A 20,393-nucleotide genomic window follows, 5' to 3' on the forward strand; every position below is an offset into this window, starting at 1 on the left:
CTGCTCTCTAATAGGTCATTCAACTCACTCTGTGTGATCTCAAAATCCTTTCTTTCAGCACTGCATCCTGCACAGATATCAAGGGAAAAGGGTGAAACCAGGAATCAACAAGCACCGATGTGTACGAGATACGTAATGTGCAGGAACAAGACCCTACGTGAACAGCCAGGGGGCACGTCTGGAATTCCCTTTGCCTTGCAAGCAAATGGAAATAACGTGGATAAGCGAGTGGCAAAGGGGCTGGAGCGCAGTGGACACAGCACTGCGGCATCAAACCGATGTGGTCTCTGTTCCTGAAAGGCTGTGGGCTTTTTCTGTGTCAGAAGAGATCGTATCCACCTGGATGAATACAGATAACTGGCCTCTGAACTATACAGAAATATAAAGGATTTGTTCAGTTTTTCAGACTCTGCAGTGATAGTTGTTCTAGAAATCCCAAAAACGTTCCTGAGCATTCTCAGAATGCAGAGTTTAGAAGTTTTTCTGCTGATGATAACCAGCCTTACCTCAAGATTAAAAGAAGAAAAAGGAAGAGAGACCATTTGAATTAAGAAGTTTAAAAATTGAGTTGAAATGACCTACAGAGTGCACCTCTCATCACTCAGGGGTAAGGTATCCTGAGCGCTGTGTTCAAACACTGCTCTGGGCAAAGATTTTTAGACTTTTTAGGTCCTTTGGAAATGGTAGATGGAGCCCCAGAAACCACTGCAAAGGCCACTGCTATGGCTCCAGAGTCCTCGTGATGGGTTCAGACAGACGGTGCAGCAACCACAGCAGTGCTGACGGCAGCACCACGGCCGCTGACCCAAGCAATGGCTTTGGAAAGGAAGCAGGGGGGTGTTTGAGCTGCTCTTCTGCAGGAAATATGGACAGAAAACAGACAGAGACCTCAACAACTCCCGTCCCTGCCCTCTCCAGGCCAGACTGTGGAGAGCAAATGGTTCTCATTTTCCACTGTGTCCATTCTAATTCTGGGAGGGAGATTCAGGCAGGGGATCCCAGCCAGGAGCATCCCCCTGGCTCCTTCCATCTCCTGCACAGCACGAGGTGCCTCAGCATCCTGAGGTCCCACCTCCTCGAGAAGGTCTCCGTCGCACCACGGGACGCTGTCCAACAACCCAGGGACCGCTACGCTTCCAACGGCCGCAAGAGGAAGACTGTGTATTAAAGGCAGTGTATTCAAAAGGGAAGAAGACTTTCCAATGGAAAAAACTCAGCGTCCTCACAAAACAAAGTCCAAAAGGCACAAACCGGTGAACTAATTGGAGCAGGTTACGAGGGTTAATCGGAAAGGTTCCTGCGAGATTCAAAGAAAGGGTTTCACTAGCAACACAAGTTTGTGAGGCAGCGTTTGGAAGAGCCTCAACCTGTACAGGGGGAGCAAGAGAGAGGCGGCTCGAGGGGGCCGTGATGCACCACGGTCCTTCAGACAGCACATGCCAAATTTGCCTTATGTCTTTTTCCTGCAAGCTTATCTGCTAGCTTCCTAACTAACACTGTTCACACAGACACAGATCTACAAAGGGTTATAAATACATGTATTTATATATATTCACACATTTTAGTCCCTGTAATAAAGCTCTGCTCCTTTCTCTTCTGTGCTGCTGGCACTGGTGGCTGTTCCCAGGTGTAATTGTGTCTACACCAGTCCTCCAGAGATCGCAACGGAAAGCGGATTACTACGGAAAGGAGAAGCGGTTGGCTCAGCTCAGCCCCATAATTACTATATACAGAAAAGAAACCCCTTAGACACAGAGCCCCATCCTCCCTGCAGCTCCCACACCAGTTCTGCTCATCTTGGAGCCTCCGCGGCTCAACCAGCGCAATTCAGATTAACGTGAGCACTGTCCAGACGTTTACATTTGTAGGCAACAAACAGCACGCGGCATGCAACGGTGGTGTTACAGGAGTTAAAACAACCGATGGCTTTAATGTTAGAGGTGTGCAGTGATGTGGAAAAGTCACCATGCTAACAGAGGAGACGTGCCTAACTGCAGCTTACTCCATTCCTGCGACCTACGCAAACATGCGTCAGTTAGTTCAACACAAAGGAAAAAACACACATCTGAAGTGCACCGAGACCACCGGGTTCAGAAAAATGATTCCTCTACGTGTACAATAAATATTGCCTTGCAATGGGTTTTCTCCTATAACACGATGTATTTTCCAGGAAACAAGAAGAGGGGTGCGAGGGGGAAGCTGCGATGCTTTGCAAAGGGCTTCCCCCACCCAGAAAACAAGAAGCCGCCCATCCCTGTCTCTACGTTAACGCTAACAGCAGCACTGAGAATCAACACTTTTTATTTAAATGCCAGTCTCAGTTTCCTAGAAAAGGAGTGGTTATGGATTACATTCAGCGGGTTTTTGGATCAGCATCACACGTTCTTCAGCGTGTGAACACCTCACATTTAAAACAGGCTTAAAAGCAAGTTTTCAGCAATTCCTACATGAACTACAGGGGCTGGAGAAGCAAAAGTCTCCTCTCAAGTATTTACATCCCCCGTCTGCCCTCTTACAGCAAATCAGGAGCACGCTTCAGCCAATTTGCTTTTGCTAGGAAATGCAGAGAGGACCTGGCAATCCATGACCACTCCTGCCAGGTCCCGGATCATCACAGCTACACGACGACATTAACGCGACGGTCGCAGGGTGTCCCTCCCCGGGACAGCGAACTACGGAGAGCAAACACCAGGACAAGGAAGATGCAGCAGAGGCTACGGCCAAGAAATTCGGGAGCTTTGGTCTTGAGGTTTCAACATGACCCTGTCGCCACTCAGAGGAAGAGCAGCCACCACACAGTCAGTGCTACCACCAGGAGAAAGGACATCATAAAGGGGACGCGTGGAGAAGGAAAAACGCTAGAGTACAGCTGACACTTTCTGAGCGATTTCTGCTCCTCAGGAATTGGGATAGAAACCTTTGGCAGAGTTTCTCCGCTTGCTTGCCGGGGAAAGGCTGTCTCAGTAGGTATCTCCTGCTTTTTTAGTGTCTCTTCATCCTGTACTAACAGAGGACGTTCCCGTGTCTGCTTTCGTGGTAGGAGATCAAGAAAGACAGAGAGAGATGAACAAAAATGACAGATGGAAAGTGCCCAAAGTGACACTTGGAGGTGTGCAAAGAGTTAGGACAGCCTTCCTCTCAACGGGGAAATAAACTGCCCCGAGAGCAGAGCCACACCAGGTTAGAGCTACAAAACCCATTCCTCTCAGCAGAGCTCATGAACATCTGGATCAGACTGACGTGTGTTTGATACGAACATCTGGATCATGATCACACGTTTTGTCGTGAACATCTGGATCATGATCACATGTTTTGTCATGAACATCTGGATCAAACTCATGCGTGTGTGTCGTGAACATCTGGATCATGATCACATGTTTTGTCATGAACATCTGGATCAGACTCGTGCGTGTTTGTCGTGAACATCTGGATCATGATCACACGTTTTGTCGTGAACATCTGGATCAGACTCACACGTGTGTGTCATGAACATCTGGGTCACGATCACGCGCCTTTTGCACCTGCCCTCCCAGCAAAGCGTGCGCTCAAAACCTACTGAAGTGTTTTGGAATGGGAATACGGTTGAGGAAAAAAAGCTTTGAGGCATTAGAAATAGAAATGGTGTCGTACAAAATGTGGTCTCTGACAGCTTCCTATTCTACAGTGCCCCTAAAAAACGGCGTTTGTTAAACACCAGTGAACATCCAGACTGCCGTGCGGATACAAAACGCTGTTTCAAAGTTGGATGACAGTATCAAAATTTTGTTTGTTTTTCAAAATTCTACCGGAACAAGTGAAAAACGGTTACGTCTTAGAAACCCCGAGCGTGGAACAGGCAGGATGGCAGTGGGAGCATTGCAAACTCCTTAAATTTTCCTCCACGTTTTCGCACTTCTGTTTCTGGACTCTAAAGAACGTAAAAAACCCAGAATGAGTAAATCACCACTGAGGATCATGCAAGGGCTCTGGTGCTTTTGTTGAAGAAAGAAAAGGTCGTGGGTGATGCTGCTGATCAGGAACTCTCCATCCCTTCATTTTGCCAAAGCTGGTCAAGCCCGATCTAGGAGAGGAAAAATTTGGCTCTAAGCTCTCTCAGTTGCGCTAACCTCCTCTGATCAGTGCGGTATTTTGGGACCGGTTCTTTGCACACCCCTAAGTGATGAGTACTGGGGAGAAAGTAGCTGGGAGACTGGGCAGCAAAAGAAAAATATAAAACGCAAGAGTAACATGGTCATTAAAACAAAAACAAACAGGAAGAAAGACAACATAAAAAGAACAGGGTACAGTTAAACTTTCAGAATTGCTTTTCTCTCCGAATACACGGTCATATCTTTCATGCAGCTTTTTCGAACCAGCCATGCACCAACAATAAGCAAAATCGAAAGCTGCAAAAGCTGCAGCAGTGCAAAACGTCTCTCGGTGGGAGTCATGAAACTACTTCACGTAGCCAAAAGAAAAAAGGTTATCCAGCAGCTGCTGTTGAGTTTTTGCTCGGTGCCATTGCAATAGCAAAAGTCTGGTTCAGAAGCACATATCAGAGCAGCAGCTTTACCTCAAGCCCACCAACCTGTCTCTCAGAAGATAGCACAGTGACTTTCTTGACCTGGACACACAAAGCGTGTTAAGGTTCAGTTGTCTTGCAATAAAACATGAAGGAACAGCAGAAAAGCAGCCCCTGGTAGAATCCCCCTTGGCCACCAAAGAGGGAAGATACCACCATGAACGGGAGCTTTCCATCCTTAAACACGTGCAGGTGAAGGAAAGCTCCCTCCCCGGGAGGTGCCCAGTGAAGATGCATTTCTGGGAGTTCACAGCAGAACGTGTCCACCTCTACCTCAGAGCAAAGCCACTCGAGAGGATCAGATCCACAGGGAACGTCCAGAAATGCAAATCCAGCGCTGGCACCGACCCTCACGTCGCCGTGGACCACTGCAGCCCACAGCACCCAGTTATCGTGAACAGCACTTCCCCCCCAGACCCCACAATGCGGTCACCATGCAAGAAATTCTTTGTAATAACCAAAAACATAACTCATGGATTGGAGCTGCAGGGGTTGAGAGCCCCTGCTCTGTCCCACCCGCACATCCAGGAATCGCTTGGCATCGCTCTGCTGCCCAAATTCCTGCCCAGTTTACACTGAGACTCGGTGACCAAAGAGGAAAACCCATCCCTGTGTTCAACTGGGTAATTCCAGGGGTAATGACCAACCCTCATTAGTTCATTTGGGGGGTTTTGTTATTGTAGTGGGGGGAAAAAAGCCCTTTAATTGTCATGGCTTTTTTCTATCCTTCGAGAATCCTTGGCCATTAAAACCCCTTGTATCTGGTACAACAACTCCCCCCCCCGCTGCAAGATTATTTCTGTTTAAAAGTATCTCCTTTGCAAAGGTTTGAAGATGAAATGGAAGTTTATCTGCAGTGCTGTGGGCAGGAAGGGAGAAGCTGGGCTTAAACCAGGAGAGAGCCTACAGCTGCTGTCACTGCAGCCAGGGTGCAATTTTTCAGTTGTAATGAAAAATCACATTTAATATTTAAGAGACTGATCACCACAGGCTCCAACTACAGTTTTACTCACAAGCTTCAAATCGGAGCCAGGTAACACCAATATCACACAGAGCAGCTGCCTGGTATCCAAGAAGAAACCAGTTGGCACACAGACCTCTGCTGCTGCAACCGGGTTTCTTTGGAAAATTACCTTTATTAGGACATTAGCAGGGAGACCGTGAATGTGTGTGGCTACTAAGACACAGACTCTGCTCCCATCAGGTAGGAACAGCCCTGCTGGAGCCACCTGAGGCGTCTTCTGGAAGCCTCCACAGCACCTGCAGATCCTAATGCAAGACTAAACCCAATGACAAACCGGATTAACTGCTGAATAAAGTGACTTTTGAAAATGGATACCATCCTACGGCTTCTCCACTGGGTTACCTGCAATATTATCTCTGAAGTAATTCCCTTCAATTGAGGTGTTTGCGGTACTCGGGAGTTTTCTCCTACATTTTGGGGAGACCTATTCCCTGGCACCAGGAATAAGGCAGTCCCCAAAACAGCCACGTGAAGTATCCCCTAGCATCACTAATGAAAGCAACACCAGGAAAAGCAGCATCAAAACCCAGTGAGGAATTCCTACATTCTTTCCTACCCCACATTTTTATGATACTACAACTAAAGCACCAATTCTCTCAGAGACCATTAGACACATTAAATATCAATATAACCAAAAACTAAGGGGTGCTGAGGCTCAATCCTCGGTTGCAAAGCTGTCTCTTGGAAATAGGGCCACTCTTAGCACACCACGCGCCCCCGAGGTACTCACTCCATCCGCTCCCGTGGGGATCTGCCCGTTGACGTTGAGGGTTCGGAAAGGGGAGTGAGTGGACAAGCGTTTGTCCCACTCGCTCGGCCGAGGCTCCGGGACGGACTCCATGAAGTTCTTCTTCAGCTCGCTGATGTTGGCGTGATGCTTCTTGATTTCCTCCTGGGTCTTATCTAGATCCTATCGGCAAGAGGACGGGACAGATGAAGAGACACGGAGGTGACGCCGGCGATGGCGCACGCTGCCGCATAGCAAAGCTGCGCTCAGCAGAGCGGGGCCGACCTCCATCAGCTGCGCTCGCACTGCACACGCGAGGGAACGGCCTCGCTGCCCTTCCCTCTCCTATTAATTGGGATCAATTGGCACCGAGTGGGGTCTCCTCCAACTGGGACGGGCCTGGTCCATCTCCAACTACACCAGAAGTGATGGCAGCTCAGGTCCATCTCACGGCTTTTCCCCCTGTGGGATTTTAACTTGCACGACTATGTTTGGGTTATTTAAATTTAATGCCTTTAAATCGGGTGGGTTTGCTTTCTTTTCCCTCTGCTAGCCTGAATGTTCACAACTACAAATGCAGTTAATGTTTAAGAAAATATCTTCTCAATTTTATTTATTCTCTTCATACCTAGGAATTATCTTTGGTCCCAGAATACCCCCTTTAAACTCCTTTCCCCCCCTCTCATCTCATCCCTCCAGGAGCTACCACAGGAGGTTTTAGACTTGTGAAATGAAGATGAGATGGCAGCCCTTTAAAAAGAAATCAAAACTGAGAATTTATTTACTTTACTTTATCAATCGAGAAACTCCTGCTAAAATCCTTCATCTGGAAAAAGCCAGATTTCTACTCTGCGGTGCCAGTTTACAGCATCAACGCACAGACTTCAAGGCAAGGCAGCTCTTTTCAACTTTTCTGTTTAAAAATAGCTTTTCCTTGCAAGCAAAAGAGAGTTTGTTGAAAACAAAGCTTTCACATCATAAAAGAGGCTTAAGCCAAACAACAACTCTTCTGGACAGTGCCAAAAAGCAGCAAGCCTCACCCGTTAAAAAGAGGGGAATTAAGGTCAGCAAAAGCATCACTGGGAAATGTCCTTATTTTTGTGCTTTTAGTCGGTATTGTCCCTATTTCTGTGCTTGGAGTTGGTACTCGGCCCATGGATTTCAGAAGATGGGAGAGCAAATGCATCCCTAAAGGGGGCTGTGTACGTCCCCAAATATCAGTGTCCCTGCAGCTTTCCCAGGACACATCGCCCCGAATGCCTCATTTACAACATTTGCTCCTTTTGGCACAGTTCTGAGGGGGGAAAGAGCAGTTTTGGCATCCGTCCTTGATGAACGCACAAGGCGAGGGCCCGCTAGTTAGAATCAAAAATGAAAAGCACAAATAAATCTGCGAATAAAGCCCTGCCCGGGTCCAGGAGCAGAGCAAAGACCCCCTTGGCTGCCCCCCACTGTGGCAGAGCTGCTCCTGGGGGGGTTTGCGGGGTCTTGGAAGCCTCTTGAGGACCACACTTGCTAAGCCTGAACGCTGCTTCTCCTGGTTTTGCCCCTTTTTTTGTGGAGCATTAAAGGGCTTTTGCTAAAATCAAGCGGCAGCTTCGGGAGCGCGAGGTCTGCTGGAAAAATCGTCCGATCTGCCAAATGCGCGGAGTTAATAAAAAATAAAGGGAATAAAGGGGGTGAGCCGCTGGGGTCAGCCCTTTTCTAGGGGAGGGCTGGAGCACCTGCAACAGAACCGGCGGGGAGGGCAGCGGAAAGGGAAGGGGCTCGCACTGACAGGAAAAAGGGGTTTAGGAGCAATGAAAAAAGCTCTTTTTGGGGTTGGGGAGATGGAGCTGCTGGAGTTGGGTGAAGAAAGCGCCAGGCACCGTCTTCGCCGAACCCTGCCCGTTGTGCTGCAGACCCTTCGCTCGCGGCCGAAAGCTCCACGTTGTAGCGGTCAAAAACCAAAACTTAATCAAAAAACACCCCAAAGCTGCAAAACTTTCCAAACTGCGATTAGGAGAAGGCAGTTAGTACACTTCAACTTCCAGGAGGTACCAACAGGGAAACCCTACCAGCTGCTGGTGCTGCGAGGAGAAACACGTAACACAGGAACAGAGTATCAGAAGCCACAAAACGTCTTCCATTACACAGTGTAATTCAAAATAATTAAAATATATGATTGGCATGGTCTGTTCTGAGACCGTGTTTGGGCAAATCCAGTAAGGGGCTCCCAAAGCCAAAGGGTGCAGCTGGATGTGGGGTGTGCAATGGCTTCTTGGCTGCTCGTGAGCCACCCGTGAGCATCAAAAGTCCCCGCGTCAGCTCCAAGGGGACCTGGCAACGATGCAGGATGCAGCCCAGGGGGTGTTAAAGATGCTGCGAGGCCAAAAAGCACTGGGAGGGGGATTGCGATGCTGCGAGCATCGCTGCAATGGCAGCAGCGACGTCCGAAAGTCTGAGCGTGGACGTCACGATGGCCCAAACGCCACTGAGGCGACAATTTCACCTGCAGCTTATCCTGGGTTTTGCATTTCCACAGGCTGCCGCTTTTCCCTTAGGAAAATAATTTAATTTAATATCTCTTTCAGCAGGTCCAAGAGCAGACCTGAGCACACAGCTCTGCCAATCATATATTTTGGGTAAAGTATGAGAGAATGAAAGTCAGAAGAGGCAGAAGGAAGGATGCCTGCACATCGGCATGTTTACTGTCACCATGCAAAAGCGTATTTAAAAAAGAACACCAACCCAAAACAGGTCTTTCATGCAACAGCATGCAAAAACAAAGGCAGCAGCAGAAGAGGAAGAAAAAAGTTCAGCGCAGATGCAGAAGGTCTAGGCAAACGCAACTGAAAAAAGCTTCAAGTTCATACAAACCTCCAACATTAAATTGCTATGCCTGATATAAATGTTTTCACCATCTAGCCTCTTTGATCTTTTCTGTGAAAATGAAAGGAAAAGGGGAAACAAAAACAAAAAAAAACAAACAAACAAAAAAAAAAGCACAAAAAATTAAAATGTTGTTCTGGCGGGATCGACAAATTGGCAAATCAAAGAAGTTACCAGGGCTGGGAGTGCAGCGCTGCGCCAGCGTGGGGGGGACGGCCGGGGGACGGCCACCTCCGGGCAATGGGGGACCTTGCTGATGGAGAATGGGGATGCAATGAGGGCTTTAAAGAGACAGCTCCCAGGGCCTCCTTGATTTCACCTTCACTGGCATCGCTCGCACACAGACGTTTAGCGGCTTTCTGTGCAAGCCTTGCAATGACACAGCTCCGTATTCCTGCCCACCCCGGTGAACGAGGCCGTGCTACCTGGTGTAACTTTTACAGAGCCTCAATGCACACGATGCCTTAACCACCCTTCCCGTCTTGGATACGTCCCCTGTTACTTAATCAATACGAAAACCCCATTATACTTCTTTTTTTGCTGCATTTCCTGGAATGCACGCTACAGTTTTCTTTGGTTTCTACCAGAATTTGTTACAGAGAAGCAGAGAGAAATTTTGTACATCAAACCAAGCGTGGTTCTCTCTAACATTCAACATGCAGAATTTTAGCATGGGACAAAAAACGCTATTGATTTTAAAATCAAACATTTGACGGTTGCAGTTTAAAAGAACCCCTAAAAACCCAGTGAAAACAGATGAAGAAATTGGAGCACTGTCTTTTTAAACAGGTTACGGACGCATGGATGATATGGCAAATTTGTTTGGTGAGAGTGTAAAATGGCTAACCTTCCTCATTCTTATCAGCTCTTCCTCTTTTTCTGCAGGCTGCTGCTGTGGGGCAGTGATAAAAAAAAAAAACAAGAAGTTGTTGGTTCATTTAACTGTGTCGAACCTCACTGTTTAAGCTTAAAAATAGATATATATGTGAGCAACCTAACTGAATTATTAGCACAAACCTGGGGCTGGTCACCATTCGTGGTGGGTAATGTGACCTCAATGTGCGTTTTCCTCACCTACATTTAAGAAATAAATTGGTAAAAACATTTCTTGTTAGTAGACTTGTTTCAGGAGAACATTTAGTTTCAAAACGCAGCTGCATCAAGTTGGTTTTGAAATGCTGGGTGAACATGCAAAAACCAACATGCAGCCCCTCCGGAAAGAGTTAATGACACCACAGCTCTCGTTAGTTCGTAGCACATTTACAATAATTCCTTCAGCTTGAGAATTATTTGCATTTGAAGACGTTTCCCGCTCGCATTAGCGTGGCCAGGCAGTGTTTGCAATTTTCCTTCGCAGCCGGATCTCCCAGGGAAATCCTTACCAAAAGCAACATGCTCGAGTGAACCTTCTCCAAACCAGACCATCCGTTATGCACAGGTATTACGTTCACAGGGTCAGTAAGAAGAGACCTAGCGGCAGAACCAAGCCTAACATCACAAACTCAGGTCTTTTCTGCCCGTAAGTAGAGAGCCAAGATTGTCTTAACACTTGAAGGGAAGTATTTTAGGGAAACTGGATTGCCAAATCCGCTGAAGGCAAAAGCATCGGGGGTGTTAAAAGAAGTGATGCAGCTATATTTGAGAAACAGGGTAAATTTGGCACGTTTGAATCCACAATTTCCTCCTACATCTACATCTAAAGGAAAAAAAAATGCAGTGTTTAAGTATATAGGAAGAAAACCTGTAATAAGGGAGATGGGATGAATAACATTTCCTCATTCTCAGTTTAACGCTGTGCCGTGCACCGCAGGAGCGACGTGGCACGACGCACGCTCCAAGGGCCATCCTGAACACCTCTTCGGAGTTCTCACTTCAAAATTACAGGTCACACACACCACGATTTTCCTTCCTTCACCTTCATCTCCCAACCTCAATTAACAGTGACGTCCCCTGGCGTTAAGTCAGACAAGACCCACTGCGTGACACGTTACAGCAAAACATGGCTCCAGGAATGCTGAGAACAGCTGAAATATTTGGAGTAAAGTGAAATATAGAAGTAGTGGAGCGATGTGACAATTGGATGTGAAGGCATACGCCTCTGCTGCAGCATTGGGCTGTTTCAGTCAATAAGATTTGCAGAATATTAAGGACACTGTCACGTGAACAACAATTTTTTACATTATTATCACTCATGAGAACAATACAGGCAGATCAACATCAGCAGAGGTCTCATTTGTAGAAAGCTCAAATAATGTTAAATCAGTAATTTTAAATAACGTTTAAAAACAAACCCCAAAGTTGTAGCCCTGTTTGCACATACACATGAACCGCTCTCCCAGAGAAAGCCCATCAACGTCAAAAACATCTGCACTCAGACGCGGGGCCGCGGAGCAGATCCCTATCACAATTTCACTGGAACTGCTCCCGCTGTCATACCAGGAATCAGTGCAGCCAGCCCAGCGAGGGGTGAGCCCTGAATTCACCATGAACTGCTGTGCAACCCTCGCCAGCTTTTCGGATGCCGTATCAGTGAGCTGCATTTACTTGGACTGCAACCACCAAAACCCAACCACCCTGGACCTCCTCCTTCCTCGCACCCTGGGATCTCCCTGGGACCTGGACCCCCATTTCTCCCTCCCACCCGATCCCCGGGTAAGGAATCAACCCCTCGCTGCCCGGGAGGGGAAGGGGCACAGAGTGGGTGCTCCAGGGCAGCCTCCAGAGCCGATGCTGGACTGCAGCACCAGCGCAGCCTCTTCCATAGCAGCTCCATGCTCACGTACCTTGGTTGTATCCACCGGCTGCGGCTTGGCTTTCTCCACCAGGATTTCTTCACGCCTCGCCACTGGTTTCGCAGGTTCCTTTTCCACTTTCGAGACAGAGACCTTGTCCTTCGGGTCGGGCTTAGCTGGGCCTGGTTCTGCAGCGTGGCTCTGAGCGATGGCCGGGGCGGAGGTGGGACGGGGGCTCCTCTCCGGGGTTATCACGGCCACCGCTGGGGATGGGGAGAGAAGACAGGGACACGGTTCAGAGCGGGGAGCGTTCCCAAAGTGCCAGGCAAAGCCTTTCCAAATTACAGTGCTGTCATTTCAAAAAGAAAGGGAGGAGGGAGGAAAAAAAGCTAAAGGAAATAAAGATGTTGAGCGAAGCAGCTTGTGCGTTTAGTACGGGAAAGTTGAGATTATTTTCCTTATGGTTTAAATAAAATAAAATCAAACCCCAAAACAGATGGTTTACAAAAAGCAAGCTTGCACTCTGCAGAGAAGCCACACCAGAAAGGCAAATCTGGTTTTGACGCTGTGCCCTCCGTTTCTGGGTCCTTCGCACACAACAGACACAGACGTCCACCCCAGAGCAGCCGAGGAAACACAAACACTCAGAGCTGAGGTGCGCTCCTCACTCACTGGCATCTCCTCAACCCAAACCAGATGCTTGTGGAAGGGCAACACAGGCTTTCCTCCATCTCCCCAATCTTTTCAGCAATTCAGACCAAAGAAATAACCAACGAGCATTGCTCTGTAAAACTTTACAGCATCCCCAGGTGGGTTTCAAAGCAGGCTGGGCTGTGTGGCCGATGGGTATCTCCTGCTGCTGCTGCTGTGAGAAGATACCCGGCATCTCCAGATCGGTGACAGTGCAGGAATGAACAGCGTGCTGCCCAAAAATCATCTTTCCAGAGGATGACAGGCTTAAAAACAAGCACTAGGAACTCAAAAAATCAACTGCCTCCTCTGTCCCTTGATTCCTGATGTCCCACACAGTTTCTGATCCCTGAAGAAAATATTCAAGCCAACACCATGCGACAAAGCAAGCCCCAATTAATTCCCTGTGCATACCTACAGATGCAATAAGCCATTTAGTTCTCCTGATGTTGGTATGTACGGCTGTTTAATTAAAAATACACCAGTCACCTGAAGTAATTCCTTGGACACAGTCTCATATTCCTGAAGTGAGTTTAAGCAGCAAGGGTGACACTCTGTAACCCACCCCAGCCACCACGAGTTACCAGCGTCCATCCAGCTGGTCAAAGACACGGGAAAATTGGGCATTAAACAAGAAATTGTAATTTTAAATAACTCCTTAGTGAGAATTCCTGTTTCACTGCAAAGCCAACTGCATCTCATCTGCGTGTACAGAATCAAGTATCCCTGTGGCCAAAACTATACAAGACAGAGGGGCACAAAGCCCCTTGATTTTTCAGAGACCAAACCTATACTTATAAGGCAAACTCCTCAACACGTCTCGCTGAAAATCCACACTAAAACCCCAACCACCACCGCCGTCTCCGTTCCCTCCCCCCACTCTTCAGCACGGCAGTTCATTCCTGTGAGGCAGACATTGCGTGATCCTTTCGGAAGGACAACCGGTGCCGTGTCCCGGTGTTATCGATGCTGTGGAAGCGGTGACAGCTGCCGGGGGGGTTGTACAGTGAGGGTGAGACGCAGGGACAGTCGGGATCGGGAGGATGCCGGGTGTGCAAAGCCGTCGCGGTGGTACCTGACTCCTTTGGGACCGGCTCTAGTTCTCCCATCACCACCGTTTTCTCTTCCTCTTCCTCCTTCTCTTCAATCGGGCTTACCTCAACACTGCCAAGAGCACGTTTGGCTAAAAAAGTTACGGATGGGTTAAAATGCCACCTCGAAGATGAAGCAGCAAAGGAAACACTGCCAGTAGTAAAGCTGCACGGCCACCTCTCTTTAGGGACTCCTGCTTCTCTCACAGTGCTTCATAGGATCCAAACACACAGCAAAAATAACAACAGCTACCAAGCTTTTCCTCTGCCATTCAACGATGAGCTCTGTGCTGTCCAGAACTGCTTTATTTCAGCTACATTTTCTTGACCTTTGCCTATTTTGACACCTGATGGTTTAAACTCAGTAACAAGCACTGCTCCAAAAGATGAGATATAAAATATCAATCATCCCCCTGGTGAAGAAAATGGTCCCTATTGGGAAAATACGCATCAAGAGGAGGAAAAAGTGCAGGAGGCGGACGAGGGGAAGGGGCAGCCGTGGCAGGAGATCCCCCAGATGTGCTCAGGTCTGACAGTGGCTGACGTCCGCTCTGCTGCAGCCGTCCCATGGGATATCCTCGAGTCCGAGCACAGGGGCTGGCTGGGTGGTTTTTATCATAATCAAGAAAACAGGTGAAGCTCCCAGTTACCTCCCTCCACAGCTCCAGTCTCTCTCCCTGCAATGACTAATGAACGCTGCTTTTAATTAAAACTGGGGTGGATGTGTCTGCAGCAGTGAAGTTGCTCTGAAACTCCTTCCCAACCAGGGAAGACGCAGGCTCTCTAGTGAAGAAATAAAGCAGAGCGCAGGTGACCTCCAGCAGTCCTGGAACAACAACCTGATTTTCAGGCACCGCATGTTCCTACAGCTCAGGGGAACGAACTTTACGAGAAGGAACAGCAGCAGAGGAGGGTTAAGAGGCCACTGCACACCCATTTCAACACGCAGGCACACAGCCAAGCCGCGGCACGGCTCCTCATCGCACCCAGGGGCCCTGAGAAAGCAGTGCTCGCTATAGCAGCACACTTGCAAAGCCGAGTGCGATTTTTAGTGGCAACGAACACCACAGCAAACGGTGCAACCTCCATCCTGCAGCACTGCAACCCCGCGGGTCACAGCACGGGCGGCTGCGAGAGCCACACCTGCGGCTGTACCTGACCGCGTCCGCAACGGCTCCGGCAACTTTGGCTTGGAAACGGGAACCTTAAACACCTCTACTTTCTGCTCCTCCTCTTCTTCCTCTGCAATGGGTTTCATGTCAAAAGTCTCAAGAGCGTGTTTGGCTAGAAAGAGGTTTGCATGCGTTAAGAGAGCGGCGGGAGAACCGCACGGACACACAGCGCTCACCGCAGCAGAGGAAAGAGCGAGAGGAGATCCCTCTCCAAGGCAGCGGCTGAGGACAGCAAGGAGGGCTTTAAACCAGGCAGCTTAACAGTGATTTTTCACTGCTCAATTGCATATGGGTCTTTTTAGGGCTGTCAGGCCCAAGAGTGCATTGGATGAGAGGGGAAAAGAACGACACGAGTCAGCTCTGCAGGTTCTGGCCTTTGCAAACGGCTCTCGAGCGCGGTACCAGGATGGGCTCTGTGCTGGCTGGGAAAATCCAGGAAAAACACCCCCAGGCTCCTCTAGATAAAAACCTACATGAAAACCAGCAGCTGTAATTAAATGTACTTGAGTGATCAACTTCAAATCTAAAACTTAAGAACATACAGCCGTATACTCTGGTGTTATAAACGCTAACTCTCCTGTTTTTACAGCATCAAACCTCCCAGGCAACACTGACCAGAGAGGATTCGAGGCAAGACAGTGGTGGGGACACAGTCTGCCACGCTACTTCATGAAAGCTTGATCCAGATTTCATACTGGCAAAACAGGGATGTCAAAAGCACACCAAAAACTCAGCACAGAAGGGAAGTGGAGCTGCACACAATGCATTTGCATCCAAATTATCTTCAGCCCTAACGCACCACAGGCAAAGACTGCAAATGTTTGACAACACTGCTGCTGTGATGTGCTTATTAGTAGTCAAATATGCTGTTGTACCTACGGACCTCTTAAGGGCATTAATATTTATTAATAGTGCCTATCTTAAACAGAAATATATGCTCCATGTGGCAAAATGGGTTGCATTTCTCAACCCCCCCCAAAAAATCCAGAATAGGCTTATAAAATGGCAAGCAGGTCCCGGGATGAAGAATTTCAGAAGCTTTACAAGAAGTTTCAAGATCAAACTTTAAAGTTTTCTCATCTGCATTTACAGAAAGACCCAAATTTAATAAGGACGCAGCTCTCAAGTGCCAGCACATCCTAAACTGTTCCCCACCTCCCCACAAGAATTACAGTCTAATAAGGTGCAAGGTGGAAATTTAAGGAGTCTCCCAGAGCCGGGCTCTGTCCGTCCTCTGCCCGTGAAACTCTTCGTGCAAAGAAACGAAAAAGAAAGCCGCCGGATTTGGTGAAACTTGGAGTTTACAAGCATGTAAAGGATAGGAAAGGCGCTGCAGAAGAGTTGTAGCCACCACCACAGCTATACCTGGCTTCTCTCGGATCTGATCCATGGGTTTCGGTTCGGGAACCTCAACCACCACCACCTCCTCCTGCTTCTCTTCCTCTACGGCTCTGAACCCAACCTTATGAGTCGCACGTTTAGCTGAAGAAACGGGGCACATGTTAACGACTGCCCACACAGCAGACGGGAAAAGGCTGCAGGCTTCAACGGGGACAGAAGCGTTACATTCACAGGCTGCTCTTTCCAAGCTCTGACATGCGGGATGGCAGTGGGGATTTCTCTCCTCATCTGGGCTGGGAACGGGCTACAGGGCATGGCCAAGGGGCAACCAACAGCACTGGTCCCCTCGCCTGCGTGCATCGTGCCTGGGTAACCTCACATGCATGGACTGCAGGGAAGCGGGCATTTGGCTTTGCTGCATATGGAGCTTAAAGCACGCAGCTCTTCCCTCGGGGCTCTGAGGCTGGGGGTGTTGTTAAAGCCCCATAAACCCATGCCAGGAGAGGGGCAGCCTGGCTGGGGTGCTGGGACCTTGGGGCTCAAAGCAACGCTGTTCCTGCTCCATCAGATGACCTCGGTGCAAAGGGATGCTCCACTTTCCCTGAATCCTAATTTTACAAGCATCCCATAACTCAGATGAAGGGCAGCAAATGTAGGCGCTCTCCTTCCATGCCTCAGCTCCTCTAACCTGCTACTATCCAGCTCTTTAAAAAATGTCAGGGATGAGCCCACCTCATTGATATGCTACAAACTTTGCTGTTAGCATCGCTTTAACCGATGCTGAAAAAGTTTCAAACAGTCCTGGCAAAAAATCTCCCCCTCAAAGAAATTTAGGAAGCTACGTTAAATAAAACAAATCCTAGAATAGCATAATTCCTGATCTGCTAAAAGGAAAATGCATTGAGATTGAACGAGGAAATAACTTTACAACCAGACCTTTGCCATCAGCCTTCAGCACCCACCTACATCCTTTTTGTCAGCTCTTGCTAGTACTGCTATCAGTTTGTGTTTTATACCAAGGCCTCGTATAAAGTGAAAAGTTATGCTTTTTTTTTTAAAGCGGGGAATTTAGGGATTATTTAAGGAGTATTTCAGCATGAAGAGGACCAGACACTCACCTCCATCCAGGCTCCTGGAGGCTCGCTTACTTGCCGTCCGCTCGAACTGGGGAGCGGGTCGGTCGATCAAGGCACTCGCCTGCCTCGTCTGCGCCTGCGTCCGGCCGCTGTAGCGGAATTTGGAGCCCAGCGCCAGGAACCTGCTCTTCGGGATGGCCTCGGTGGACGTCAGCCTGAAAAGCACACGCACAATTAAAAATCATACCTCCGGATACAGGAAGTGGGCAGGTAAAGAGAAATTAAGACACAAATTAAAGAAGTCTTCATTAACAAATCAACATACACTAACAATGAGCCTCACATCTACACAAGCTGCAGGACCTCTGTCTAATGTATCTTATGAAGCAGAAGCTGCCTAAAAATTTAGTACAATATAAATACTTAATGCTTCTGCGACCAATTCACCTCAAATTTTGTGAAACACCTTCAAAGCACCAAGGAGCACGGAAGGAGAGCTCATTTTCAGCAGCTGATCTAAAGCATTATCCAAGGTGAGCCTACCATTTAGAAAACCCACCTGAAAAACGTGTGATGCTCAACACACACTTTCCACAGCTTCTTCGCCGCCCGGTAACTTGGTAGCTTGAACCCAATTGTACTTTCATACTGTTCTTGCTGCAGAAAATAGAAGTTATTTAGGTATAGCAAGAAATAAATGTGGTAGGAATTCAGTTCCCAGCCCATCAACCTGTTCTGCTGCAGCACAAACTGCTGGCCGAGCCCAAAATCAGCTGAATTCAGCCCATGAAGTGCAGGAGGAGCTCAGGGCTGAGGAAAGACAGGGTTTGCCCCCAAGCCCGGGCATCTCTCAGGATAAATTGGGATTTCCAGAGGAGCATGCTGTGGGTTTTGCAGCCATTCAGACTTATTTAGCTCCAAATCACGCTGCCCAGGTCAAACAGGTCCAAAAATTGACCTTTCAAGGCTGGTCATGGCAGTCAAACCAGGAGGGAGGAGAGGAGCAAAGAGACAGAACCCCACTACAGTTTCTCTCCCCACTGCGTTTCCAGCAGTTGAGCTGCTCCAGGGATCTCCTCATTCACAAGAGGCAGCGTCGGGGCAGCCACCCCCTGCCTGCTGCAGTCCGAGTGATAAGGTACGTGTATTTGTACTCGAATATTTTTTAAGGGAGACAAAAGAGCCTTTGTCTTGCCCAGTTTCCAAATAAAGGAGTTTGTCCTCTCCCAGTTTCAACTGTGAACTTCCCATCGCTTTCCTCTGGATGCTGGGAATACCACACGGTGCCAGGAGGTGGTGCTGGATGACACCTTGTTTAAATTGCCACCAGCCTTTTTATAGCTTCAGCAATGTCAGCGGGCTTTATCTGAACTTAATAACAAGATCAGCAGCCCAACTGAGTGTAAAATGCCCATTCAGAGGAAAGCTTGCTCCCTACTCTGCTTTGCTTTAGTGAAGCACACAGGTTGGTGATAACCAGAAGGCAATTAAAGAAGACACGAGCACACAGAAGACAGAACGAACCTCCCCTGGACGAATCTTAATAAAGAAGCTGCTGCGTTTGTAGGAAATCTTCAGGACTTTGGGCCACGGGAAGCGGTTGATTCTCAGCTTATCTTTGTAAACAAAAAGGCCACTGGAACAGACTCCCAGAGTGATGTCCACTCCTTCCAAGTCCTGGGAAAGCAGACGAGGATTTAAAGAGTGTCAGAAATACAACGCCTGTCCCCCAAATTACCCCTTTGGTCTACCCCTGAGGCTCTCCTGAATTCATCTCTGCACCCCCAGCCCTCAGCCTCTGTCTCCCTGTCTCTGCCTGCCCTTCCTCCGCGTTTCTCCTCACAGCCTCCTCCCTCCTGCAGATCTCTCCTGTGATGCTGTTTGTTCCAGAGCCCATCCTGCATTTCTCTGAGCAGAGCGGCTCACCTTGCAGGGTCAGAGCCCAATTCTAAGTTCCTCAGCGCAAGGACCTGTCTACATCAGCAGCTTTGTAAAGCTTCCCGTAATATATAAATAATAAGCAAGCAGGAAGAGTCACTTCTCTTGCAACAGCGCTCGAGGCATTTCTGTTGAGTGTTTGTGTGTCTGTACTTCATATAACTTTCTAAAGGAGTCTCCTGAAATAGGGAGGCTTGTTCCTGCAAGGGAATTATAATCAAATTACAAAATCCACAGGCAGAAGCGCACACGCCGATCCTCACCTTGGCTTGGTGAAGGTCGACGCCGTACATGGAGAGCTTTTTTGCATTCTCAAGAAATTCCAGGTCTGCTTGGGCTGGAGTCATGGACCTGGGGAAACAGAGAAAGGGCTTGGGATTGTCAGAACTGTTGCTTTTAGGAGGGGACAGATGAGATTTCACAAAACCATTTACTCATTAAGATTTTCTTTTGCTTTGTGCCCAGATAATGAATTTTTAAATTACTCTGAATGCACAAATTAGTGCTTCGAGAAAGCAGATGCACCTTATTTCTGTGGAGTGGTACAGACTCCAGACAATAAAAAAAGCAAATTCCTGGGAGAGGAAGCGCGGTGCAGGGTACAGAGCCTGACTCAGTGGAGGAACCATCAATTCGGCCAAAGGCAGCGGGTGACAGGTACCGTCCCCCCAGACCCCCTGCCTGCGGACCCCCCCAAGCTCTGCTATTGTTCTCCAAAGCAAAGCAGGGACAGCTGAGACCCCTCAGCAGCGATTCCTACAGGGGCAGAGCAGATGAATGAGGCATTTTCCGGGAACAGATGGTACCCAGTCTGCGGGAGGGGCAACACAGCGCAACTTTGCTTAACAGAAACATCCCGATAATGGGGGCTATTATCAACGTTATTGAAGTGCCCTTGTTAAGACTGTTCTGGTGTCTGAGGTACATCCAACAGCTCTGCTGGGAGGGTATTTGGCTGCATACATTTCATTTTGTTCCCCGCTTTGATGTCTTTCTTACCAAGTGTTCACATGTGTCTCGTGTGCGATGTAAATAAGAGGTTTTAGTGGTGGAGACAGGGCAGACAAAGGGGACTGCAAGGACAAACCTCTAGGAAAGACGCAGGAGCGGTCGCCACGTCCAAATTTCCACGCTTTGCAAGGAAAGCAGCCAGAGATGGAGCACGGTTCA

At 48.4% G+C, this 20,393-nt stretch overlaps 1 protein-coding gene across 1 annotated transcript in view; it reads right to left on the minus strand.

The window, feature by feature from the left end:
• Window positions 1-3,336: 3,336 nt before the first annotated feature.
• EPB41 (erythrocyte membrane protein band 4.1) overlaps window positions 3,337-20,393 on the minus strand; it is a 29,834-nt gene continuing 12,777 nt past the window's right edge. The window contains exons 7-19 of the mRNA XM_010182392.1: window positions 19,487-19,574; window positions 18,810-18,962; window positions 17,845-17,942; window positions 17,328-17,500; window positions 16,234-16,350; window positions 14,852-14,980; window positions 13,681-13,788; window positions 11,967-12,178; window positions 10,201-10,257; window positions 9,172-9,234; window positions 6,316-6,495; window positions 4,553-4,603; window positions 3,337-3,459 (exon numbers count right to left, since the gene is read on the minus strand). Coding sequence (XP_010180694.1) covers window positions 3,337-3,459; window positions 4,553-4,603; window positions 6,316-6,495; window positions 9,172-9,234; window positions 10,201-10,257; window positions 11,967-12,178; window positions 13,681-13,788; window positions 14,852-14,980; window positions 16,234-16,350; window positions 17,328-17,500; window positions 17,845-17,942; window positions 18,810-18,962; window positions 19,487-19,574 — 1,552 coding nt within the window. The remainder of the gene's footprint in view (window positions 3,460-4,552; window positions 4,604-6,315; window positions 6,496-9,171; window positions 9,235-10,200; window positions 10,258-11,966; window positions 12,179-13,680; window positions 13,789-14,851; window positions 14,981-16,233; window positions 16,351-17,327; window positions 17,501-17,844; window positions 17,943-18,809; window positions 18,963-19,486; window positions 19,575-20,393) is intronic.

This window comes from Mesitornis unicolor, unplaced genomic scaffold, assembly GCF_000695765.1.
Source record: "Mesitornis unicolor isolate BGI_N332 unplaced genomic scaffold, ASM69576v1 scaffold28640, whole genome shotgun sequence".
Classification (NCBI taxonomy): domain Eukaryota; kingdom Metazoa; phylum Chordata; class Aves; order Mesitornithiformes; family Mesitornithidae; genus Mesitornis; species Mesitornis unicolor.